The 25,848-nt window shown below is 44.9% G+C and overlaps 2 protein-coding genes across 7 annotated transcripts in view; one reads left to right on the top strand and one right to left on the bottom strand.

The window, feature by feature from the left end:
* Positions 1 to 9,347: 9,347 nt before the first annotated feature.
* KIAA1191 (KIAA1191 ortholog) lies at positions 9,348 to 23,143 on the top strand. Of its 3 annotated transcripts, none has more exons than XM_058546309.1 (9): positions 9,348 to 9,545; positions 10,606 to 10,718; positions 10,949 to 11,035; positions 13,397 to 13,575; positions 16,357 to 16,483; positions 18,853 to 18,977; positions 21,147 to 21,253; positions 21,447 to 21,589; positions 21,699 to 23,143. In XM_058546309.1, exons 3-9 carry the CDS (start codon positions 11,008 to 11,010, stop codon positions 21,905 to 21,907), a joined length of 918 nt encoding a protein of 305 aa, XP_058402292.1. In that variant the 5' UTR covers positions 9,348 to 9,545; positions 10,606 to 10,718; positions 10,949 to 11,007; the 3' UTR covers positions 21,908 to 23,143. The 3 variants fall into 3 exon arrangements, with proteins under 3 accessions (XP_058402292.1, XP_058402298.1, XP_058402302.1); XM_058546315.1 differs by having other exon boundaries at positions 10,606 to 10,723; XM_058546319.1 differs by lacking the exons at positions 9,348 to 9,545; positions 10,606 to 10,718 and having other exon boundaries at positions 11,010 to 11,054.
* The window catches only part of SIMC1 (SUMO interacting motifs containing 1), an 83,657-nt gene continuing 80,945 nt past the window's right edge, over positions 23,137 to 25,848 (bottom strand). For 2 of the 4 annotated variants that reach the window (XM_058546294.1, XM_058546299.1), the window contains exon 11: positions 24,004 to 24,067. Coding sequence is in view for 2 of the 4 variants with exons in the window: in XM_058546291.1 (XP_058402274.1) it covers positions 23,805 to 24,067 (263 nt within the window). In the remaining 2 variants the exon portion in view is untranslated. Of the gene's footprint in view, positions 24,068 to 25,848 lie in introns of all 4 variants that reach the window. The other 2 variants (XM_058546291.1, XM_058546302.1) reach the window with 2 other exon arrangements.

The raw sequence follows: 25,848 nt of genomic DNA, 5'->3' as shown, positions 1-25,848 counted from the left end.
CTCCTGTTTCCTTGGGGCCAGGACTGAGTGTCCAGGGGAGGGAGCAGAGCCCAAGTGTAGCCTGAACTTTTCCTGGTAAGTTGGGAAGGAGACTCTCGGGTGTACAGTCTATACCCCCTGGTTTGTACTGTCCTGAGCAGACAACTGCATCCCCAGAGAACCTCCCTGTACCTCTGTCTGCCCAGGTAAGGCTCCTACTAGAAGCTGCCACCCACGGTTGCCATAACCTAGTGCCTGGGGTATAGGGAGGGGGAAGAGGAGTGGCGGAAGAGAGGCTGCCAAGGTGCAGGCCCATTCACTGCCCTGCAACTTGTTATCTAACCCCCACCCCAAGGCTCTAAGCCACCTCCACCTAGCCAGTGCCTTCTAAGCCTGCAGTAATGGTGTGGCGACAGTGACAGGGCTGGCTGAGGGCTGCCAGGGCAAGGTGGGAAGAAGGCTACATCTACCTGAAAACTCCAACAGGGCCTAATTCTGGAACTTCTTGGAGCTCTGTCCTCTTCTGCTCCGGGCTGCCACTGTCCACACCCATGCCCAGCACTCTTCTGGTAGCCACAGGGCTGGTCTCTCAGATCTGCCAACTTCCCTTTGACTCTCAGGTATCCCCTGACCTGGGGCTGGCTTGTGCTATCAGTCATCTTGACAGCTTATCTCCACCTCATAAAAGAGGAAACTGAAGCCTGGAGAGAGGAAGTGACTTTCCCAGGATCATATAGTGAATAAATGATGCAGCTAGGGTTTGAACCAGGTCTGTGTGACTTCAAAACCAGGCTTTTAATATCCTGGATCTCACTGTACAGATGTTGGAATGTAGGTCTACTCGTTTTATCAGACTTTTCTTCTAAAAAAGAAGTGAAACTCAAGAGATTGGCTATGAAGTCTCTGACACGCGTCCTCAGTTGGATTTTAGGATGTTTCAGTTTCACAGAATAGACAAGCTTTTGAGTTGTTCATCATTTTAATTAATTGACTCTTAATGATTTTAAATTTTAAAATTATTAAATATTTGAAGCATGTATGTTCAGATATCCATGTATTGACCTCAAGTCTTAATAGTTAACATTTTGCCATATTTTCTTCTCTTTTTTATTAAAAAAATTACAAACAACTTAAATTCTACCTCTACCTCCAGAGATAACCATTATCCTGAAGTTGATGTGTATAATTTCCACTTATATTTTTATACTTTTATTATGTACGTATCGAACCTTTTTTCTGCATTTTAATAATTTACATAAATGGTAACATACTGTGACCATTTTTTAAATCTGATGTGTTGTTTTTGAGATTTACCCATGCCGATACACGGAGATCTAGTTCATTCGTTTCTCCCATTGTGTAGTATTCCATTGCATGAATATACACAATTTAATTTTTTATTCTTCTATTGTCGAAATAGTTGGGCTGACTACATATTTTTGCTATACAGACAGTGATGCAATGAAAGTTCTTATCATCTCCTTGAGCACATTTGTGAGAGCTTTTCTAAGGTATATCCCAAGGAGTGGAATTGCCAAGTCATTGCATTTGTGCATCTTCAACCTCACTTGATATTGCCAAATTGCTCTCCAAGGTGGTTGTCCTAATTTCTAATCCATTCTGGAAACATTAAGAGTTTCTATTTCACCATATCCTTGCCAACATATGGTATTATCAAACTTAAAGTTTTTGAGTATCTAATGGAAGTGAATTTATATCTCTTTGTTTTGATTTGTATTTTTCCCATTTTGAGTGAGGCTGAGCACCTTTTTATACGTTTATTCACCGTTCAGTTTTCTTCTTTGATTGTCTGCTCATACACTTTGCCCATTTGTTTTATTAGCAATTTGGATGAGTTGTCAGTTTGTTGCCTGTCTCCTCTGTTAGAGGGTAGGCACTGTGAGGGCAGGGCTGGGTCACTGCTGTCCCTCAGCATCCAGCACAGCTCCTGTCCCTTCAATACTCATCAGTCCTCGTTGAGAGGATGCTGGCCGCGTCTACTGTGTGCTGACACCTACTGTTCTCTCTGTCCCCTCCCCCTTCTATGGGAAATGCTTCTCCCATCCCAATCATGATTCCTCGGGAAGCTGACACTTGCTAATGTAATCATGTCCTTCTGGCCACAGATGATTGGTTGGAGTGGGAGGGAGCACTGACTCAGCCAGGCCAGGCCTTCTTTGGGGTTTTCAAACTGGAACTGAGAAATAGAGCCAGTCTCTTCTGGGTGAAAGTACATCTTGAGAGCTATCAGCAGTCATGTTCCTACAGACATTGAGAGAGGATGAAGACAAGATGAGAAAGAGAAAACGTGAGCCTCTGGCTTCAGGTATTCAAGAGGGATTCTGTGTGCTAAGCTGGAGGAGTTAAGTTTCCCTCCTTTCACCTAAATGAGTTCTGACTAAACCACCTTACATTTGGATTTTTCCCAATTTTTTTCTTTTAAAAATGTTCAAACCTACAGAAAAAATTTTAAGAATACCTTAATGAACACTTGTAAATCCTTCATCTAAACTCACCAACTGTTAACATTTAGTCTCAGTGGATTTATCTCTCTCTCTCTCTTCAAATATATATTCAGACACACACACACACACACACACACACACACACACACAAATTCTTTGAGAATTAGTTGCAGATATGATGGCATTTCAGTCCCAAATACATCAGAAGTTATCTCCTAACAAAAACATGCTCCTACATAACCACAGTACCAATATAACACACAGGAATTTTAATGCTGATGTAGTACGATTGTCCAATACACAATCAATATTTACATTTCCTTGATTCCTCCAATACTATCCTTTTTTTTTTTTTTCATGAGGAAGATCAGCCCTGAGCTAACATCCATGCTAATCCTCCTCTTTTTGCTGAGGAAGACCGGCTCTGAGCTAACATCTATTTTCAATCCTCCTCCTTTTTTTTCCCCCCAAAGCCCCAGTAGATAGTTCCATGTCATAGCTGCACATCCTTCTAGTTGCTGTATGTGGGACGCGGCCTCAGCATGGCTGGAGAAGCGGTGCGTCCGTGCGCGGCCGGGATACGAGCCTGGGCCGCCAGTAGCGGAGCGCGCACACTTAACCGCTAAGCCACGGGGCCGGCCCTCCAATACTATCCTTTATAGCTGTTTTTTTTAACAGAAAATCTATAATTCAGTCAAGTACCAAGTGTTGTATTTAGTTGTTATGACTCTTTGGTACACTTTAAACTAGCTAGAACAGTTTTAGTTTTTTGGGGGGTCTTTCATGACATTGACATTTTGAAAGAGTCATTTGTGGACAGTCCCATAATTTGGGTTTGTCTGATTGTTTCCTTATGATTAGATTTGCGTTAAACGTTTTTGACAGGGATGTTACTTGAGTGACGTGTCCTAAGGGCATCATAGCAGAGGCATGTAAATATCAGCTTGTTCTACTACTGATGATGCTAATGTGATAAATTGGTTGAGGTAGCATCCACCAGATTGCCCCATTTAAAGATACCTTCCCCCTTCCTGATTAATAAGTAGTCTAGGAGGTGGTACTTTGAGACTCCATGAATAGCCTCTTCCCCCACAATTAGCATCCTTTAATAATTCTTGCTTGGATTATGTTTGGATTCTTAACATTAAGTTCAGTTTGAGGAACTGCTTCTGTGGCCTCATTAGGAGTCGATGACTTTTGTGAAGTTCCTGGAAACGGGTGAATATCCAGGAGGTTCTCTCTTCTCCCCACTCCTACCTCAATGCTGCCTCCAGGGACCCCAGTGTCCTCAAATCTTTATGAAGAACCATTGTGATGTGCCAAGAAAACTGGACTTGGAGTCAGCAAGACCTGCACAGGGCACAGCATAGTGGTATTGAAAAGATCTGGGCTCAAGTTCTGGACCCACTGCTTATTAGGTCTATGACCTTCATTATGTCACATAACCTCCCTGAACCTGTTTCTTCAACTGTAAAATGAGGATAATGATTGTGGCAGACACTGTTGGTGGCCTACCCAACAGCCATTTCTCTGTTTTTCTTGCTAACAGAACACTAATTTTATTTATTGGCAAGTGTCCAACCCCTGGGAGGAGTTGTAATTTAAAACTAAGCTGGGGCTGGCCCCGTGGCTTAGCGGTTAAGTGTGCGCGCTCTGCTACTTGGCGGCCCGGGTTCGGATCCCAGGCACGCACTGATGCACCGCTTGTCGGGCCATGCTGAGGCCGTGTCCCACAGACAGCAACTAGAAGGATGTGCAACTATGATGTACAACTATCTACTGGGGCTTTGAGGAGAAAAGGGGGAAAAAAAAGGAGGAGGATTGGTAATAGATGTTAGCTCAGGGCTGGTCTTCCTCAGCAAAAAGAGGAGGATTGGCATGGATTTTAGCTCAGGGCTGATCTTCCTCACAAAAAAAACCAAAACCAAAAAACAAAACTAAGCTAACTGGAGCCTTCCAGTTCCCTTTGGTCAGTATTAGTTTAGGGGTGAGCATCTGGCTCAGTTCTGGCCCAGGAGATGTAGGTAGAACACTGCTAGGGCCTTGTAGGAAATATTTTTCTCCCTTCCTGCACAGAGTGCTATCACGTGAGGAAGCCATGCTTTGTGAGCTGGGGCGGCCAGAGTGAAAACATGAGGTGCAAGCCTGCAAATGAGACTTGACTTGCTGAAGGAGGGCAGAGTGGGGAAGGACAGAACCTGAGTGCTTGAGGATGTCATGGAGCTTCCAAACCAATCCTAGGTCTGCTTTCCTCCAGACTCTTTGGTAAGTAAACAATAAATACCCTTAGGCCATTATTAGTTGGGTTTTTCTTTAGCTTGCAGCCAAATGTATCCTAATTGATGTCACGATCCTTATGACTGAGGCAGTGTATGTAAAAGTGTCTATTCTTGTGCAGGATGTAGGCATTCAAAAGATGCCAACTTCTTCCCCTACATTGACCCTTCATCCCACCCACTCTACTGAACCCAACCCTGGGTGAATCCAGCAAACCCCTCTCTGCGCCTGCTTCCGAGTTGTTAAACCAAGCTCCAGAAGACACACAACTAGGCAGATGGGCACAACCATTTTCTCCTGGTGTCCACCCTCAACTGGGTCATCCACACTTTCCAGTCGGTTTCTATTCTTCCATTCTTGGAAACGGCAATTTAAAATCTTTTTCATTTTCCTCTTTCTTTGACCCCCAACGCGTCTCCCCCTCTCTGCTCACAGACAGAAGAGACAACCTCATTACCTACTTCACAGAGTGGGGCTTGCCAATCTGCCTCCACCAAACCCCTGAAAACCTTCTCCTCTCCCAGGCTGGTCCCTTTCATGTCCCACGCTCTGGACCCACCCCTGGGTGGTTTGTAGATCTCTCGCCCTAGTCTTTCTTTAGAAGGCTCCACCAAATACTGTACCAAAAATATTCAAATGTACTCACTTCCCATGTTAAATATATATTTTTGCTGTAAAAATTTTAAATAATTTTAAAAAATTTTGCTTTAAAATTATTTAGCTACAGGTAACTTATCTAATTTGTGATTGACTATGGTTTTTTAGGAGCACTAAGGTGCTCACTGGGGATTTGTTTCAAGGTGAGAAAAATCTAGCTCCCAAATTGTTTTCAAATGCAATGCCGTTTTTATGAAAATTAAATATTATCATAACTGAAGTTGACATATTAATCTGTTGTGCATATATTTAAACATATTAATTTTGATTCTGCAGGTTTTAAAAAATATTTTGGAGCCAATCATTTTACTGTTAGCACTCAAAGATTTTTTTTATGGGTCCCTGAAAAGCCCGTAGACCCTAAGTAATTGACCAAATGACAGGTGCCCCTTCCTGCTTCTCAGGGCTCTTAATCCCTCACTCATCTGCATCTTCCACACCTTCCTCTCTGCTTGAATCTTCCCAACTGCATTTAATTATGCTCATTTCTGCCATCCAGATAACCCCTACCTACTCTAACAAAACCTAGTCTAACTAACAAAATCACACCAGGGCGCACTCCAACGAACCTTCCTGACTCTTCCCTCCCCTCCCCACCAAAGGCCGGCTGCAGAGTGGTTTACACTCTGTCCACCTTGAGATGGCCTCTCACCACCTGGGGAGTGGGGGGCTCTGCCAACCTCAAAGACCCTGGTAACTGCTCGCTACCCCCTAGCTCTACTTTCTCCCAGTTCCTCAGACACAAGCCTTCTCCTGCCTTTGGGTCTTTGCCCTTGCCGTGGTGCCCCGCTGGAGCACCCTCTTCCACCCACTTCTTTGTCTCTATTACTCATATTTCTCTGGGCAGCCACCCCTGATGGTCCAGAGTCAGGCCCCCTATTACACAGCACCTGGTGCTAACACTTCATGACACCTGACACGTAATTATTCACAATCACTCCTTCATTGTCTGTCTAAGGCTGCCATAACAAAGTACCACAAACGGGGGGGCTTAAACAACAGAAATTTATTTTCTCACAGTTCTGGAGGCTAGATGTCCAAGATCAAGATGCTGGCAGGTTTGTTTTCTTTCGAGGCCTCTCTCCTTGGCTTGCAGATGGCCACCTCGCCGTATGCACTGCCCTCTCCTGTGTCCTCACTGGACTTTCTGCTGTGCTTGTGCAACCCTGGGGGCTCTTCCTCTTCTTATATGGACACCAGTCAAGTTGGATTAGGTCCCACCCTAACAGCCTTATTTTAACTTAATCATCTCTTTAAAGACCTTATCTCCAAATACTGTTACATTCTGAGGGACCAGGGGTTGGGACTTCAACATATGAATTTTAGGAGACACAATTCAGCCCAACACAGTCAGGGACTCTGTCTTCCTCCCCAGTGTATCACAAGCACCAAGCACAGTGCCTGACACAAAATAAGACACAAGAACACGTTTTCTATCTAACCAACTGCTCCAGACTAGCTGTGTGACATGGCCAGGCTCCTGTTCTCCGTACCTCAGCTGCTTCATCTACAATATCAGGCTGGAGAAGTCCTTTCTAAGGACGGCCTGACAGCTGACCCTCTAGCCCAGCATCCTTCATTTCTTCAGTGAAATCCTTCCCCCCACCACTAGAGGGAGATGTTACTTCTAGTTGTTTCTTCCTTGGGAATGTGCCTTCAACCCTGTTGCCCCCTGGATTTTAAAAGTGGAGGAGCTGAGGCCAAGGACCACCAGCAGCCAAACAATCAGCTGAGCTGTCAGTCCTGGCCTTGAATTTCAACTCCGCTGCTTCTTGGCTGAGGTACCTTTGCCAAAGTCCTCTTGAGAGTGTTAGTTTCCTCTGCTGCCGGGTGGGCAATGGAAATGGACAGTTCCTGAGCACTGCTAGGTGGAATGCCTCATCTATGATGATATAGGGGACCGGCTCCCAGATAGAGCTCCCAGTCTGGAGACCCCAGAAATGCAAATGCCTCACTTGCTATCATACTCATGACCAAGTTCCAGTCTGCTGATGAGTTGTGAGGACGTTGGCAGGTCTGTCTAGGGAGTGGACCTTTTTGAGGGCTTGGACTGGCCAGAGAAAGCAGATGTCTAGAGGAAGGCAGGTGGGCAAAATTCAGTCCTGCTCCCTACCCTCTCCCCCATGAAGTAGGAATGCAGGATGATTTGGGGCATCCAGGCTGGATGCAAGAAAGATCCTGATCAATTCCAATTTTTGAGACTCCATGTTTATTAAACTATGAAATGCCCAAGGAAGTACAAAAAGACAATTCAGAGTCAAAAGCATTTAGGAAATTAGTTTCCTGGTAAATGTATGTTGTAAACATACATAAAAAGGCAACCAACCAGATTCTCTGGTTGGCCACACACAGAGACCTAACTGTTATCTGTCTCCAGACAAGAACCATACAGTCAGACTTCAAAAACCAACTTCCCAACGATGCTGCCGCCCTTGGAGAAATAAAGTGGCTATGCACAGAACTCCAAGCAGGCTTAGCTAAGAACCAAAGCCAGAGTCAGAAAAAAGCACAGAAGAAGGGGTGGAGGGGAACCTCTACTGCCACAAGAGATCTACCCCAGGAGCTGTGAAAAATGGCCTGAGGTCAAACAGCTCCAAAAGTGCCCTTCTTGGGCCTTGTGGAAACTTCTTGGGCCTTGTGGATTCAGCAGTGACTGACTGAATCCTCCTTTCCTGTGCAAGCAGACCGTTTAGAAAAGTAGTTTACTTGCGAAGAAGGCTTCTAAGGGAGTCCAGGCTTTAAAAGAATAAGCTCCCCAAATAAAAAATACAACACCCATTTAAAGGGGAAAACCTCATACGATTGCGCAAGTTAAAAGTTTACAGTTAGTCTGTTCTTTGTGGAAAACAGCAATTTTCTCACATGGCTACTATCCACCAACTTCGTGCCATAGCTTCTGACATCAGTACCACAAAAGTCAGGGATAAAGGTGCTGTAGTCAGAGAGTCGGTAACTTCCAGGAAAGGCTTCAGTTTTCATTAATTTGGGGATAAGAATGAAACAAAATCATCCTGCCTTCTGATTTACAGAAGGGTGCAAAGTGCCGTTTCCTCCTCTTGGTGAGGTGTGCCCCTTCCCCACGATGGAGGAGGGCAAGGGGTCAGCTTTGCTTCCACAGAAGGTAAACAATTATGGCATATTTTATAAGTTCCAAATTAACAAAATGACACTTTAACACACACACAAAAATCACACTGCAGTGTAATTGTGTTATTCATAAGCTAGTTATAGAATTTAGAAAAGACTTCCATACGTGGCCCACTCAAGTGTGGTGGTCTGGTAACAGCACTCAAGTTTCAAGTTGCCTGAAGAAAGCCTCTCCGTCCTGCCAGTGAGTCCCTGTGGCCACCTGAGATGAGCCTTGATGGCAAGCTTTGGACATAGGCAGAAGTGTGGGTTGGTTTTTGTCAACTTCTTTTACTTCCTCAATTTGTTGCTTTGTCATATTTGTAAACCCTTTAGGGAAAAAAGAAGTCCTTCAGGATGTGACATGTGAGCTGGCACCTCTTCAAGCGTCACTTTCCTTAGTGTGAAACGGAAGATACTAGGATCACCTTACCTAGGGGAGGCAGGTGCGGTTCGCTCCCCTTTTTGGCTCTGCTACTCGTATGAAGCCTGGCTAGCCCAGCTGTTCCTGGAAGAGGGTCCCTGCTCACTTCACCTCGTAGTAGTCAAGTGACTTCTCATCTTTTCGAGCCTCAACTTTACCTCCATGAAAGGGTTGGAGGGTGTCACTTACTATGCCATCTTCATCGTCCCTCCACCTGTCACAGACCCAGGTACACAGTGGTGGTAAAGGCGGCTTTTCCTCTGGGAGCTGGTGGGTTCCACATTCTGAACTGAGACACCCCCAGCCCGCAGCGCAGCTAAGGTCTTGGGGGCCTTCCCGATCGTGGACTACAACTCCCAACATACCCCGGGCGCCTCCTTGGCCAAGTCTCGCGTGAAGTGACGCGGCCTTGGGCGGTTTATCAGGAAGGCTGCCGGCTCGGCAGTTGGTGCTCCTTGGTTGGTGCCCCGGGCTTTTATTGTCGCCACGAGCAAGCGCTGCTCACACCATGGCTCGGGTCCCGACTACGCCACAGCCCCTCGGGAGACGTGGGCCCTCGGAGCCTCTTTAGTGCTGGAGCTTGGGCCGCAGGCAGCTCCGCGGCGGCGGAAGAACAGGTATCGAGATGGGCCGGGCCTGGGCCTCCCTGGCTGCGTCCTCCGCCCATCCCGAGGGGTGCGCCCCTTGCCCCTCCACCGGGGCCCTGGCCTGGGGCCTCTTCACGCCTCTCCCTTCCCCCTTCCCCAGGCTTAGATCTTGGCCAGACCGCCCCTTGCCTCTGTCGCCCGGCCTTCTGGGGTCCCCCAGTGGGGCTTCTCTCTGATGATGCCTTCAGCCCCGCCCGGGGCCTCGCCTCGACTTCATCGGAGCGGCCTAGACCGGGACTCCCACTCCTCGCCCTCACCTCGCAAGCCTCCTACTGGCCCTCGGGGAACCCTCGTCTTGTGCCAGGCCACGGCCCTAATCTCCTTAGGCCCTCTGAGCCTCGCGGGTGGGAGAGGGGGTTGGGTCAGACTTGGCCTTTCAAATCCTGGTAGCAGCACCCTGTATCTTGCGAAGGAAATGCAGGAGCTCTGCGGAGAACGGGGGAGGGGACGGGGAACGGGAAGGGAAAGTGGAAGGGATGTATCTGCTGGACCGGAGGATGGCTGAACTTTGGTTTCTGCGAGGCTCTTTAATGAAGAACTAACTAGTTTGTCCTCTGAGCTCCATCAGGATAGAGGGGCAGTGTAGCAAGTTGAAAAGCAAATAACTTGGCTTTCTCAGGGCTTTGTTTGAACTCCCCTGTAAAGTGGGGGTGAAACCTGCCTTGCGGATGGGCCACTTATCTGTGACCTTGGACAGATCACTTATCTTCTGATGTTTAGTTTCCTTCTCTTTAAATTGGGGATAAATAATGCCTGCTTTGCAGGGTTGCTGCAAGGGTTAAAACAAAAGATAAGTGTTGTGTAATACTCTTATAAATATTAGTTAGGGTTAGCAACAAAGAATGAATTTACCCACTATGGTACTTAGCCCCTTGCTGTGAGTCAAGTTATTTGGACCCTAACTTACTTAAAAATGAAACAAGTATAATCCCTCTTTTTTAAGGTTGTTAGGGGGAATACATGAAAGTACAGGAAAGTGTTTGGCACACTCTGAAGTGCTGCACCAATGCTGGTTGTTTGTTGTTCTTAGAACCTCTGGAATGGCTGGACTCTTCCCAGGCGGCTTTGCTAATGTGCAGCAGCTGGACAATGTTCCTCATTAATAACTGTCTGTCAGCATAATCGTCACATCATTTCACACTGGTAAGGTGAGATTTTCACCACATATAGTGTTTTTGTCATGTCACAGGTGTTAAGATCAGCCACAGGTGTGGTGAGACTGTTTTTTTTCCTCCTTTGGCGTGTTTGTCACCCATTGGCTCTTTCATGTGTGTTTCAACCTCCATAAAGCTTTGTGTGCCTGTCAGAAGAACAGCATTGGAGCTATTCTTTGATGTTCACTGTAAGAAAATGCCCTTTGTTATTTTTATTAGGTGGCAGGGACTCAACCTGGAATTCTGTATAGAAAAAGCACCTGGATCCCAATCTTTCAATGGCTTCGAGACAACCAGAAGTGCCTGGTAAACTTAATTCTTTTTGGTAAAGTCATGTTTTGCCCTTCGTGTTTTAAGCTAGACAGAAACCACTTTTTCTGAACCATATATTAAAGGTTACTCTCTGGCACCAGACGAGTATTTAGATTTAATGGATTGGCATCATGTAAATATTATCTTAATAACCATGCAGCCAGGGTATGAACCCAAATCCTAACTTGAAAGAGAATAGTCATTTCACTTAAGGGTATGACAAGTTTGTCACTTTCCTACAGGTATCAAGTAAGAATTCAGAATAAGTTGTGTAGTTCTTGTAGTATGTACCAAGATGATTAAACTCATCCCCCTTTTGCAGGGAGGGGTAGGAGGTGAATGGAGGTCTGGGCAAAAAGACACCAGCCTGATTTAAAGGCAGATTCAACTTAAGCAGTCATGAAAATGCTCACAGCAGCATTTAATGAGTCCTGGGTCTGTATAGGGCAATAATTTCTGGGTTACGGAAGTCATTGATCCCTCTTAGGACTGTTTTAGTGATTTTTAATCAAATCTGAATCAGTCAGTTTTAGATTCTTCACAGCAATTAGTTGCTGTGAAGATTAAACATAAAATAGGTGAAAATGTGAGTTAAAAGTTAGTGATGAATATACATTTATTGCCGAGAAAAAATTTTGGTTTCTATTTGTAGGAATATATCTCCTAGTAGCTGTTAGCTGACGTTATTATTATTTTTAGGAAGGCTATTGGGATGGCTGTTGGGAGGAGTCTATAAGATGTTTTTGAGATTCCTCCCAAATTAGGTGGATTACTAGGAGTTTCCCCGTGTCTCCCGACGTGGATCCATCTCTGGTCTCTGCCATCCTTAGCGTGTGTTTTAGTTTGTCTTTCCTTGTTGTGATTACCATGCATTCCCTGTGACCACCAGCCCATAGGGTTGCGTTGTTAGGTCAATGCTTTGTAGTGTGCGGAGCCTGGAGTGTTGCATGTCGAGTGCAAGCAGTGGCTTTGACTTGTGTTCCACTCCCCACCCTACACTTGCGAGGTGGGTGTCACTTAAGGTCTACGTCTCAGTTTCCTGAGCTGGAAAATGGGAAGAATATCTGTATAATGAAGATTAGGTAAGATGAGGGATGTAAGTGCTTGGTGAGGAAGAGTACTTGGTAATTATTTGCTTGTGTGTTTGTTCTATTTGAGATAATTCACATACCATAAAATGCTCCCTTTAAAGTGAACAATTTAGTGGTTTTTAGTATATTCACAAGGTTGTGAAACCATCACCACTGTCCAATTCCAAAACATTTTCTTCACCCCAAAAAGAAAGCCTTGTACCCATTAGCAGTCAATCACTCCTCATCCCCCCCTCCCCAGACCCTGGCAACCACTAATTCTCTATGTGTGTGGACTTGTTAGTCATTATTATTGTTATTAATAATCATGGTAGCTGCTTGGTCCCCTTGCTATTTAAATGAAGTATCTTTGCTGGTTTTGGACTTATTGCCATGAAAGTTGATGTCTTGGAGACGGTGATTTTATAATTTTAGCAACAGGAAAATGTCACGCTGGATCTGAAGGCAGGATCTGAACATTAGCTCCGCTGAGAAGGGATTAGCAAACGAACAAAATGAACTTTGCTCTCTGGTCCGGCAGAGCTGAGAGTGCCCTTGAAGTGGGCACCTGCGTCAGAACAGGCCCTTCCCCCAGTCAGTTACAGTGGACAGGAACGGCAGGTCAGCTGGGAGTGTTTTATGAGTTGTTGTCAGCAGCCTCTGTGATGGAAATTGGCTCTGCTGTTTCAATCAGTCAGACACTAGAGATGATGCCGGATAGCATGTTGTTTCAATGGTACCCTGCAGTAGTGCTCGTGTTTTCTTTGGGGAGGTAGGGAAGGCAGTTGAGCCCCAGCTGGCTGCTTTCTGTATGAACTTGGGCAAATCACTTGATCCCTAGGCCTTAACTTCCTCATCTATAAAATGGGAACAAGAACTTCATATCTTCAGTCTTACATGAGTTGAGAGCCTTGGCATTGCCATGGGGGTGGCTTCTGTGGCATAAAGAACATAAGCTTTGAAATCTGACAAGTTTGGATTTTGATTCCAGACGGCACTTTGAATTCTATGACCTTGCTCAGGTAAATTTAAATTGAACTTTGGTTTCCTAATCCATAAATTGGGTTTGGGCTACCGAGTGGGTTAAGTGGAAAATCCAAAGTTCAGGCATGAAGGAAGGAATTAGTGCTATTACCTTTCCTTAAATGGATTAGCTATTTCAGAACAAGCTATTCTTGCTCTGACCCAGAATGAGTGTTTCAGAGCTTTCCTGTCTACAGATTAATTTAAAGCTACTAGTATGTTCAGTTGCTGAACCCATCCTGACAGGTGTCTCTGTTCATAGCTCTTGAGCCTAGTGGGCCTCTAGGCAAGATGTCCCTGCCCATCGGGATGTACCGCCGGGCATTCAGCTATGATGATGCCCTCGAGGACCCTACGCCCATGACTCCCCCTCCATCGGACATGGGCAGCATCCCCTGGAAGCCAGTGATTCCAGAGCGCAAGTATCAGGACCTCGCCAAGGTATCTGACTCCCTGACTCTTCTGGCAAGCCCAACCCCTCCATTCTTCCTCTGCTCCAGGAGCCTTCAGTGGCTCCCGGCACCCGTAGATTGGGCAAGCTGCCACTCCCTGTATATATTTTCTGTGCCTCAGCTGGAGTGCGTGGGCCCTTTTTTCTTTTTAATTCAAACTAGAATGGCCATGTCTTCTACCTGAGACTCTTCTGTCCCCACCCTCACCTGTCCCTTTTCCCATGATATTAAATTCAACCTCCTTAGTCTGGCTTTGCATGATCCAGGTCCTGCCTGCCGCTACCCAGCCCCTCAGTGATCCAATCATGCCAGTTACCTGGGATTTCTTGCACTTCATAGGGTGTTTTATGCCTCTAAGCCTTTGCTTCACACTGCTCTGATTGCCTGGAATGTTTCCAATCCCCATCCTCTTCTCTCACCCCCTCCTCCCACTGCATTTGCTTGACGAATGGTATCTTTTAAGTCTTAGCTCAGACATCTCTTTTGTGAGAATTTTCCTCCATTACCTCTCCCTTGGAGGTCTCCACTGTCCCATGGACCCCTGTCATAATCCCTGCCTTACTTTATCACCTTCCATTAGCTTCTTGAGGGCAGGGGCCACGTTCAGATTTGTACTCTTATCTGCAGTATCTAGCAGAGGACCTGGCCGAAAGCAGATTCCAATAAAATGTTCACAGAGTGATTGGGGGGAAAATGGGCTCTGCCCTGAACACATGGTGTGCTGTTCCTCCTGCCTCAGATGCCTTTTCCCATTGCTGTGCTCTGAAAGAGCTACCTGCTTCCTATGGCACCCCTCTGACTGACACAGACACACACGCACACGCACCTCCGTACACCTTGATCTGCCCTCACAGCCCTTTTGTGCAGTTTGGCCTCCCAGGTTCTCACGTGCTTATTGCAGGCGTGTTGCTGAAGCCTGTGCTTCCTGACTGCAGGGACTGGGTCTCGCCACCAGGAGTGCAAGGAGGGTGGGACTGTGCCTGACTAAACCAGGCCTGCCAGCTCGGATGAGGCCCTTTCACCTGCAGCTTCAGTTTCACTGAACTTTGAGCCGTGTGACAGCTCAGGGCCTGACAGCGAGTACACAGTGAGCGTCTGCTTAAACAGACCTGGGTGTGAATCGCCTAGTGGTCTTTGTACCAGCAATGACCTTGGGCACACAGTGTCTCCATCTGAGAGGCAAGAATACTTTATGCCGTGGAGTGTTGTAGGGATTCAATAACAGGATGGAAAGCCTTGATGCATACTAGGTGCGTAGCTGATGCTGTGACTCCTGGCCCCAGCCTCGCTTTCACTTGGTAGAGCTGCATTTGAGCCTTCCTCTCTAATGAGGCCCCCCACCCTCCTCCCCAATTAAGCCCTCAGAAGAGGGAGCTCCTTTCTACGAAAGTATCCCTTGCAGCTCTGGGAAGTTCCTATGTCCATTATCTACTGAAGTCTGACCCGACGAGTTGCTGAGGAGAACACACTTTGTGTAAGAAGTGCTGGCAGTACTAGGAGAAGGGACCCCGGCAGCCTGCCTGCGATGCCAGGGCAGTGGACTCCAGGGGCTAGAGCAGAAAGTAAGCAAGGCTTCCCAGAGCGCTTCCCAGGGCGGCTCACCCTTTCCCTGTGTAAAGGCTGCTGCTTACTTCACAAGGCAGAGCACGGGCTCCCGTTTCTGTGGTGCCCCAGCTGGAGCAGCTGACAGTTGGAACAACTGCTCTCTCAGAGGAAAGCTCACCCCCAGTCATCACACGCATCCTTTCCTGTGTCCTCACGGTCCGGGTCCTGACTGTCAACCGTCTCCCAAGTAGGGAAGTGGAGGTTCGTGTCTTACTCGAGTAAGGTCACAGCTGAAAAATATAAATCCTGTTTTGCAACAGGGATAGTCCGGGTCCTGACTGTCAACCGTCTCCCAAGTAGGGAAGTGGAGGTTCGCGTCTTACTCGAGTAAGGTCACAGCTGAAAAATATAAATCCTGTTTTGCAACAGGGATACAACATTTCAGTACTTCTGCTCCCTTCTTTTCTGACCACCTTCCTTTTCACTTCCTTTGGAGAAGCAGAGAACAAAGAATAAACCCAGTTCTTGTCTCCCTGCTGGTCCTGAGCGTGGTGTCAGGTGTTGAGATTGCAGAAGGTGGCTCTCAGCTCTCTTGTGGTAAAGATTAGGAGCTACATAGATTTTTTTGGTTTGTTTTAAAACACCATTACTTGGACCTTTAGAACAAGGGTCTTCAAAGTGTGGTCTTGGGGACCAGCAGCATCAGCATCACCTGGGAATTTGTTAGAAACATGAATTCTCATGCTCCACCCAGACCTGCTGACTCAGCTCTAAGGTGGGGCCCAGCAGTCGGTTTAACAAGCTGTCCAGGGGCTTCTGATGCTCAGCAAAGTTTGAGAACCACTTAGCAAGTGCAGTGATTAATTAAGCAAAAGCAAGCATAGTGCCTGGTGCGTGTTCCGGGCTTAGTAATAAGTGTTTCTCCTACATTCTTAGGGGCACGGTACTGCAGTGCATTGGACACACATAGTCTGGGAAGGTAGTAGACCTCAGAGCTTCAAATTCTGACTTTCCCATTTTTATAAATTCAAGCTATTCATATAGTGTCTTTATCTGTTGTCACTATGGATAATACGTATCTAATCAGGTGGAGACGACCAGCCCCCTTCACATATTTCCTCATGTGTCAGATAAAGGTATTTCAGTAACTTCTTCCTTAAATGAGTAAGTTTAGGTGTGTGACTCCCCTGCCCTGCTCAAGTGCCTCCTTACCTCTCTTGAACAGGTGGAGGAAGGAGAGGCCAGTGTCTCCTCCCCTGCCATGACCCTGTCACCGGCCATTGACAGTATGGACAAGGTCCCTGTGGTGAAGGCTAAAGCTACTCGTGTCATCATGAATTCTCTGATCACAAGTAAGCACTCTGCACCCTCAGAATAGAGTGAAGTAGGGGGGAAGGCTTAGACTTCTTACAATCCATCTGCAGGGGGTTCTGCAAACATGCCTGCCTTAGCATGTTGCGACCATGCCTGGCAGATGTCAGCTTGGCGGCTGAGTCACCAGTGTTGAAGCTCCATTTAGGTGGAAGATTTGTCAGATATTCAGCATCTCAGTTGATATAGGTATACTCTGCTTTGTTGTACAATCGTATTTTCCCATATCCACCAGTGTGGCCTTGGGCAAGTTATGGAACTGTTGAGACTCTTGCCCTCTTCATGAAGTGAGGAATCGGGCTGGCAGGTAGAGGGGAGGAATAGATGGCCCCAGTGCTCGGTGGCTGGGAGCTGCTGCTGTTCCTGTCTCAAGCTCTGCTGAAGAGGTTGACAAACTGAGGCATCTCACACCTGCCCTGCACTTTTTTTTTTTTAAAAGTAAATGGCTCGGGGCCGGCCCGGTGGCGTAGCAGTTAAGTGCATACGCTCCGCTTCAGCTGCTCGGGGTTTGCAGGTTCGGATCTCGGGCGCACATGGATGCATGGCTTGTCAAGCCATGCTAGGGCGGCGTCCCATATAAAGTAGAGGAAGATGGGCACAGATGGTAGCCCAGGGCCAATCTTCCTCAGCAAAAAGAGGAGGATTGGCATTGGATGTTAGCTCAGGGCTGATCTTCCTCACAGAAAGAAAAGGAGGAAAAAAAAAAAGTAAATGGCTCAAAGTTGTTCCTCTTCCTAGACATTGAGGCAAGTTTGGTGCCTCATGCATCTTTAGTCTTAAGAGTGTGTGTGATTTGTGGTCCTTACGAGACCGGAAACAAGAGAGCTTGCATTTTTTTCTAAAAACCCTTATAAGTTAACTAAACTTAGTGGTTCTGGAGGGCCCTTGTAGTTGCTGTGGGAAGTTAACAATTATTAGATACACAGCTCTACTTGTTAGTGGCAGCCTCTGCCAGGGGCAGGGCACATAGAGGTTCTCCTTGGTTGGCTCAATATGAAGTTGGATGCCTTTGTTTATCTGCTCTGGGAGGGCATCAGTTTGTCTTGGGCAATTCCTGGACAATTCACCCAAGAACCAAAAGTCCATACTCTTACTCGGACTTTCTCTTATTCACACATAAATGCACCATTTGAATCAGCAACTACTACTTGTATTTTGCAAGCTTGAGAATGTGTTCTGGCAGTGTTAGAAAGTGTAGTCATTGTTCTTTTAGCACAGTATAACTTCTTTATTGAAAATACAGGTTACCAACAGTACAGAACGTTATAACACCCCAACATTCTCCTGTCACTCAGATACTTATTTGGCTTAGTCACTTCCACATATATGCATGTTTTTATATAATTGCAGATGTAGTCGACAAGCCATTCTATTTTTTCAATCAATACTGTAGTGAACTTTTGATGTTGCTATAGTCTTAAATTAAAAAAAACTAGCTGCATTTAAAATCTTGGTATTGGTGTAGCATAATTCATTAAATCCTTTCTCACTTTTTAAATTTTCAGGTGACTACCTGGTAAGATTGGAAAACATCTTTATGCATTTAGTTTTTTTTTTTCTAATTGCTTTTATTTCTGATGGAAATAAAATAATTCCTTAGAAGGGGAATGAGTGTCCTAAAGGACATCTGGTGTCTAGACTTGGTCCACAGCTGCCACATTCCTGTACTAGGGGTATATTATGTAGTGTATGTACAGATTAAGCAAAAATTCAGCTATCATTCAAGGTATAACTGACTTATTAATTATGAGACAATCAGGTCAGTGTGACCTAACATTGAGTCTGTCTGCTGTGCCAGGCACTGGGATAGGCAGTTTCACACACGAGAAACATTGGATCAGTGGAGCTTGGCAAGTTCAAGGCACACTCTCTATGGTTTGGATCTAATTGATACCTTGGTGCCATCCAGCCTAAATGTGGCCCGTTTCTCTTTGGTGATGGTCTCTGTGTGGGTAATGAGGGTAGTGAGTCTCTGAGGAAACTTGATCTTTGGAGAACTTGCACTGTTTCTGAACGTCAGCTGCCTTCTCCATGTTACATTTCTAAATGCAAAGAAAATGTCACAGTATACAAAGAAGAGGAAGGTATGGAGTGTTCCCCTGGAAGCTGTCCGGCTATCCCTTGAGGAGTAACCATTCCTTAGCTTGGTGTGAGAGAAGGCTTCCTTCTGGTTAGAGAACCTTTGTGTGGGGTTCAGAATCCCTGCTATGATGCCTGTCTGGGAGAACCTCCTCCTTGGACGGTCATCGTGGTCTCTTGCTTCTGGGGAGAACAGTGGATATCCGTGTTGATCTCCCTGTTTGTGATGGGAGAGGGGGATGGGCATGACTGTCATCTCCTCTGTTCCCAGAACAGACCCAGGAGAGCATTCAGCGTTTTGAGCAACAGGCAGGGCTGACAGATGCTGGCTACACACCCCACAAGGGCCTGACCACTGAGGAGACCAAGTACCTTCGAGTGGCAGAAGCACTCCACGTAAGCTTGTTTCTTAGGAACTTAAAAAAAACAAAACCCTCATCATTCATAGCTTGAGATGCGCCTGTGGTTTAGAAGTTACCAGCTCAGCTCGTTGGGGCTTGTGGAGAGTGGTGGAAGGAGAACTGGGTGAGGAATTTAGAACTGGTTTGGTGCCAGCTGTTGTGGCACTTTGTCGCTGAAAGCTCCGGAGCTCTTTGTGTCGTTGTTTCTGCTTCTCCGTCTATAAAGTGGGAGGATCTGTTCTGCTTACTTCTGATTAGGAGTGTCAGATGAGACTCTGAGCATATGATATGTGTGAGCACGGTGCGAACAGTAAAGCCAATGTGGATCACTTTGTGTACCAGAGTGATCGACTCAGAGAGAGAATGGGGCAAGCTCAACAGAGGTAACACTTGAGCTGGAAAGGAACGTCATGCTCTATATTTAATTTTTTAAAAAATTAAAAGCAAATGTAGGGCCAGTCCCCTGGCTTAGCGGTTAAGTGCGTGCGCTCTGCTGCTGGCGGCCTGGGTTTGGATCCCGGGCGCGCACCGACGCACCGGTTCTCTGGCCATGCTGAGGCCGTGTCCCACGTAAAGCAACTAGAAGGATGTGCAGCTATGACATACAACTATCTACTGGGGCTTTGGGGGAAAAAATAAATAAATAAATAAAATTAAAAGCAAATGTAGAATTAGAGAGTTTTTGTTCTTTCATTTCTAAAATTGGAATGAATGAAGAGTAATTTTTGGTGAAGTTAATGATGACCAAATAGTTGGATGAATAAAATAGTTTCAAATGACTTTCTTTCAAGGAATACCTGTTTCTACTTAATAGTGCTTTATGATTTATGACGCACTCACATTCACTTAATCTTCGTGTTAATCTTTTGAGGTAGATACTATCCTCTGTGTTTTATAAATCAAGAGGCTGAGGTCCAAGGTCATATATTTAACCAGTCACAGTACCTGAACTCAAGTCTCCTGATGCCGTACTCCCTGTTGGTTTGCTCCCCCATCTTCCAAAGTTGTCTGAGACTCTGGCTCCTGAAGGGCCTCATAAGAAGGATCATGATATACAATATATGGAAGGAGGAATAATGTGGATCTGGTGACCTGTGGGTAGGCATATAAGACACTGTGGGCTGTTGCATTTTATAATGAGCATCCCAGGTGATTTTTGCAAAAGTTTTTTTTTGCAATTTTAAATAGCAATTTTTGCAATTTTAAAAACCACTGCTGGGGGGGATCAGGGTTGGGTTGGTGGCCTGTTTAAGCTCTCAGACAAGATAGATGCTTCTGGAGAGGGGCACTGTCAGTCTTTGACACTGAGAACTTTCCAGGATAGATGTCAGTCAGAGTTCCAGTTGAGCAGTTCACTCTCTATAATGGTAGAATTGACTTTGGCCCATTTTCTGCATCTTGGCCACAGGAATAGAACATGAGGATGGCTGAAATGCCAGCTTACATAAGTTGATATGTTGAGTGTTTGAGAAAATTCAGACATGGTCTTTTTATTAATTGTGTATAATTTAGCTTGGGCTAAGCATTGGCATACCAGACACGGAGCACAGAGATAGTATGGGAGCCTTGATCTAGGAACTGAGAAGCAGATTTCTCTCTCCCCTGCTAGATTGCTAGTCTGTATGTTAGAGGTACGTTTACAATGCTGAGGGAGCCCAGAGTGACTGGTTATGGGAGGGAAAAGGGAGAGAAGGGGACAGGCTCCACAGAGGAAGCCTTCAGCTGGAGAGGAGTAGCATGCCTGAGTGTTAGCTTTGAGAGACTGGGAATGGCAGGGGTTGTACGTGGTAGGAGAGGCAGTGAGAGAAGAGTTCAAGGCCCTACTCAGAAGGCCGAGGAGGCCTGCAGCTTGGGGTCTGGCTCTTTCACTTACTGGCTGGGCGCATGTGGGAGAGCATCAGCAGCTTCTAGTGTGGTATATTTAGTACAGTGGTGTTTGAGATATACTGTAGAATAAGTACCTTTTTTTAAAAGATGGAATTCTATCTAGTATGGTAAAATCAAAGGAATATCTGTACTATAATCCAAAATTATTCCACCTATTAATGTTTTTCTTTTGCCTGTAGTGTGAACCAGGTTGTTTATATCCAAAGTTAGCTGTTTTATGGTTGTTTTGTATTTGCTCTAATTTTTAAAAAGTCTTTCTTCTTACCCATTTGAACAGAAACTAAAGCTACAGAGTGGAGAGATAGCAAGAGAAGAGAAGCAGCCAGCTTCCGCCCAGTCCACCCCAGGCAGCACCCCTCACTCTTCCCCTAAGCAGAAGACCAGGTGAGCCCCTCCTGTGATTCTTCTGAGCAGCAGCGTGCCCAAGAAAGGCTAGTGCTGCATGCAAAACTGAGATTTAAGCCTGTGGTCTCAGAGTGAGAAGGGGGAGTTGACAGTTCCTAGTCTTGGTGTGAGACACTTCCAGAGGTGTAGGAAGAGGTTATTATTAGGATATGTTTTATTCTTTCTCTTCCAGAGGCTGGTTCGCTTCTGGTTCTTCCACAGCCTTACCTGGCCCAAATCTTAGCACCATGGATTCTGGAAGCGGGGATAAAGACAGAATCCTGGCAGATAAATGGAGCCTCTTTGGACCAAGATCCCTCCAGAAGTCTGATTTGGGTAAGGCAGCTCCTTCGAAAAAGAAAGCAGCGTGGCAGGCGTCTTGCCATGTATATTGAGCACTGCCTATTCATTCTGAAATCATTTGCTCTGTGGTTTACTTCTGTAGGAGGTTTTGCCACCCAGGCCTACAGAGGAGCCCAGAAGCCTTCTCCAATGGAACTGATCCATGCGCAGGCCACCCGAATGGCCGAAGATCCAGCAACCTTCAAGCCACCCAAGATGGACCTCCCAGTGATAGAAGGGAAGAAACAACCGCCACGGACCCATAATCTCAAACCCCGTGACTTGAATGTGCTCACACCCACTGGCTTCTAGAGCTATTTCTATTCCAGGGACTCTGGATAGGGGGTGTCTTGTGCTCAGTTCCCCTTTTACCTTGGCTCTGACATAGGAAAGGTGTTTTTTTTTTTTTTTTTAAACTCTTAAACTGAGGCTAGAGCTGGAGATATAATTGGTTTTTGAGAAACATTAGTGCAAAGCTTGTCCTTGTGTGGAAGAAACCATTTTGTATTGCTTTCAAGTTAGACTAAATAATCTCAGCAGTGATGTATGGGGGACCTCATTACCTATTTTTGTATCATTTACCCTAGACAAGAACTTTGATCATTGCTTACTAGGTAATGTTTGTGTTGTTCCAAAACCGAGGCTTCTTGATTCCCTTACCGCTATCACCCTGAGCATGCACAAGTCATGGAGTAGAGGTGTTCACTGACTAGTTTAGACAACTTGGGCCCTCTTGACTGTGCTGGTACGGGGTGCTCCAGCCTTGTCAGTGAGGGAGACCTAAGGTCTGTTTGAGATCAGGTATAGTTAAAAGCCAGACTTGGTAGGGACCCCTCCTCCTGCACTGAAGCTGGAGTCTGTGCTTCTTGGCAGACCTGCTGGGTCACTCGTCCTGCAACCAGTTCTGACTGTAGTACCCCTGGGCCGTGCTGTTGGAGAGATGCTTCACTTTTATGGGTCACAGAACAAACACTAGTATTGCATATCTTTTGTTGCACTTTAAAGTGAGATTAATTTAACTCCAATTTGGTTGAAAACTTCCTATGGGAGAAAATTCAGTCTACTGGTTTGGTATGGCTAAACGGATGTTAAACTTTTTTCAAGTAAAGAAGGTGGTAACTACAGTTAGATTATAGCGTTGAGGTTCGTGTGAAACTAACGTTACCCTATTTTGATTTCCTTGTTCAGGCCAGGACCTGAAACTTTTTTCTGGGAGGTAGAAGAATTAAAAAAATGTTCTATATGCAATCATTTTTCCCTAAAATGAGCCTCCTACCATCATATAAACTTAACTTTACTGAGGAAACGAACTCGGGAAGCCACCGTGTCACTTCTCCTCGCTGTACACGTTTAGTTGTTGTCTTGAACACTGTCTTACATTCCTGCTGTCTTTGGCTTTGGACAGGATTGTGTCTACATTAGGAGCTGAGCTGACCTTTCCAGAGAGGACCTGGAGTCTAAAATGACCAGAACAATTAATTTATTTATGTCTTCTGTTATGCTTGTATCTCTTGTTTTGACAATAAAAATCCTTACTACTTTCTCAAATGTGCATAGCTGTTTTTTTGTCCTGTTAAGAGCAGTTATTCCATTCTGCTTACTCAGTCATGGAACTTAAGCATGGTAAACTTGGTATTTTGAAAAACCATTGCCTTTTTATTGATTGATTGCTTTTAACATCAAATTTTTTGTAACACACTCAATCCTTTTTGTTTCTAGCCCCCCACATTACATTAGATCTTAATAGACTGGCCACAAAGTCAAATTTATAGGCAATATAAAAGGTCTAATATAGGATGTTTGTGTTCCATTAGGGAGAAACGGATCTTTCTCTTTCGAAACAGGTTGTCCGTACCTTGAATGACGTAACATTGATGTCTAGGATTTGTTCAGCAGAGGGTTTTTTTCACATCTTGAATAGAACTGTTAAACATATAGTGCATATAGTATTACCTTTTCAAAAAAAGTATAGATAAATAATTTATTAAAAAATATATACACCTTGTATAGTAAGCCATATTTGAGAATAGGCTAGGCTAGGATTATCAAAAAAAGGTATTTACTAAAGAGAAAGTTAGCATAACCTGCAGATAAATAAGATAGGTTTGGTCCTGTAAGGTTTTTAACTACTTTTCATACTTTTACAACTTCCAAGTAGTTGGAGATAGAGTTCAGGAGGTATTCTTGGTGTTCAGTGCTTAGGAGGACCTCAGGGGCTGCTCCAGTTCTCGGGAGAGGGCTCTGTGTCGGGGTTCAGGTCTGCGGTATAGAAGAGCAGGAGCTTCAACAAGTGCACTTTGTCCTGGAGCTGCGGGACCAGTGGCTCCCCCAGCATCTGGATCAGGCGGCCGCGGAAGGCCTCAATCTGTTTCTCCACGTCCACCACTGTGATGTCATCTCCTTGCTGGGGCTTGGGCTTAATCCTTTTGATTATTAAGTCTTTCCTATCAATCACTGAACTCCGTAAGTGCTCTGCAAGAGAGAAAAAGTCAGTTGAACTGTTCTGAACTCCTTTTTATTCCTTTATGATTTAAGATGAAGTCTGATTTTAGTAGGTGGGGTCTGGGCAAAGACTTGTTGACTAGTGACTGGGATACAAATCAAAGGCCGCATGAGTATCTGTGGTAACTCCATTTCCAAAAGGTCCTTTGGTGTTGGTTCTCTCTGGTCCTCATGTTTTACACATTAAAAAGAAAATCTGTATTCTGTTTTATTTTTTCCCTTTGTTGATTTAAACAATAAACCCATATTAAACAATGAAACTATATTTAAAATTAATATAACCACTTGAGAAATATTCATGTGAATTTTGAATATCTTCAGGGAGATTTATCCCAAGTAGGAAAAGAATTGCAAAGAAATATTGAACTTAGTAAGTTTGTTGTGGTATTGGTTTACTGTAGTAATTCTGTTTTAAAAAAAAAAAATTTTGCATATATTGTAGGATAGACCAAATGAATAAATACATTCAAGTTGTTCAAAACAATAGTTCTCACTGTGGGAGAAGAGAGATTCAGTTGTGGAATAGGAGGAGAGGAAGAATTCTGTGGGAGTGGAAATTGAGGTATCAGCATGAACTTGTATTTAAAAAAAATTATATAATTTACTAGCTCTGTTGTCAGAAAGGGCCTAGAAGCAGACACCTCAGTAGCAATCAGCATACTCAACACCCAGATCTTGGTTTCTAAATACCATTCCCCACTAAAAAAAACAAAACAATTTTTTTGGAGAAAAGGCTGATTCTAGGACCTTGGCAAGGAAATTACAAGATGAACCTAGAACATCTTTTACAAGTAAGGGAATATTGAAAAACTGATGGGACATGTCAAAAGGACAAAGAAGCCAGCTTGAAGGGGGCTCCTGTTGGCCACATTTTGGACGTGATCATAAAAAAATGACAAAAATGGATTATAACACATGATCTGAGTCCATAGTGATAAAAAAGGGGAGGGAGAAGGGAAAGGTCCTTTTTCTAGAAGAAGGCCACTTAAGAAAAATAGAAGGAATGCAGAACTAGACAGTAAGCACTTTTCAACTTACTAATATAATAATCGATTCAGGTAAGAACCATCAATGGATGCTAAAACCATTGACCAAAAGGCTGAACAGATTCACAGTCTCAAAGTTCTACCCTCTGGATTACAAATGGTCCTCGACTCAACAATGGTTCAATTTATGATTTTTCCACTTTACGATGGTGTGTATAAGATGCATTCAGTACAAACTGTACCTTTTGAATTTTGATCTTTTCCTGGGCTAGTTCATATGCGGTACGATATTCTCTCATGAAGCTGGACAGCGGTAGTGAACCGCAGCTTCCAGTCAGCCCCGCAATCATGAGGGTAAACAAATGATACCCTTACACCCATTCTGTACCCAGACAACCACTGTGTTTCACTTTCACTACAGTATTCAATAAATTACATGAGATACTCAATACTTGATTATAAAATAGGCATTGTGTTAGATGATTTTGCCCAAGTGCAGGCTAAAATGTAAGAGTTCTGAGCACATTTAAGGTGGGCTAGGCTAAGCTATCATGTTTGGTAGGGTAGGGGTACTAAATGCATTTTCAACTTATGATATTTTCAACTTATGATGGGTTTATCGGGACATAGCCCCATCGTAAGTCGAAGAAGATCTGTACTTACTAGTGTCAAAGAGAACAATGGAGAAATCTTATTGACACTACATTAACCAAATGATCAAACTGAACGTTATCAATAATGGGACCAAACTGACTTTATTGCGTC

This window comes from Diceros bicornis, chromosome 1 (assembly GCF_020826845.1).
Source record: "Diceros bicornis minor isolate mBicDic1 chromosome 1, mDicBic1.mat.cur, whole genome shotgun sequence".
Taxonomy (NCBI): Eukaryota; Metazoa; Chordata; class Mammalia; order Perissodactyla; family Rhinocerotidae; genus Diceros; species Diceros bicornis.
Note: the sequence above shows the minus strand (reverse complement) of the source record. Positions and strands in the feature narration are given on the sequence as shown.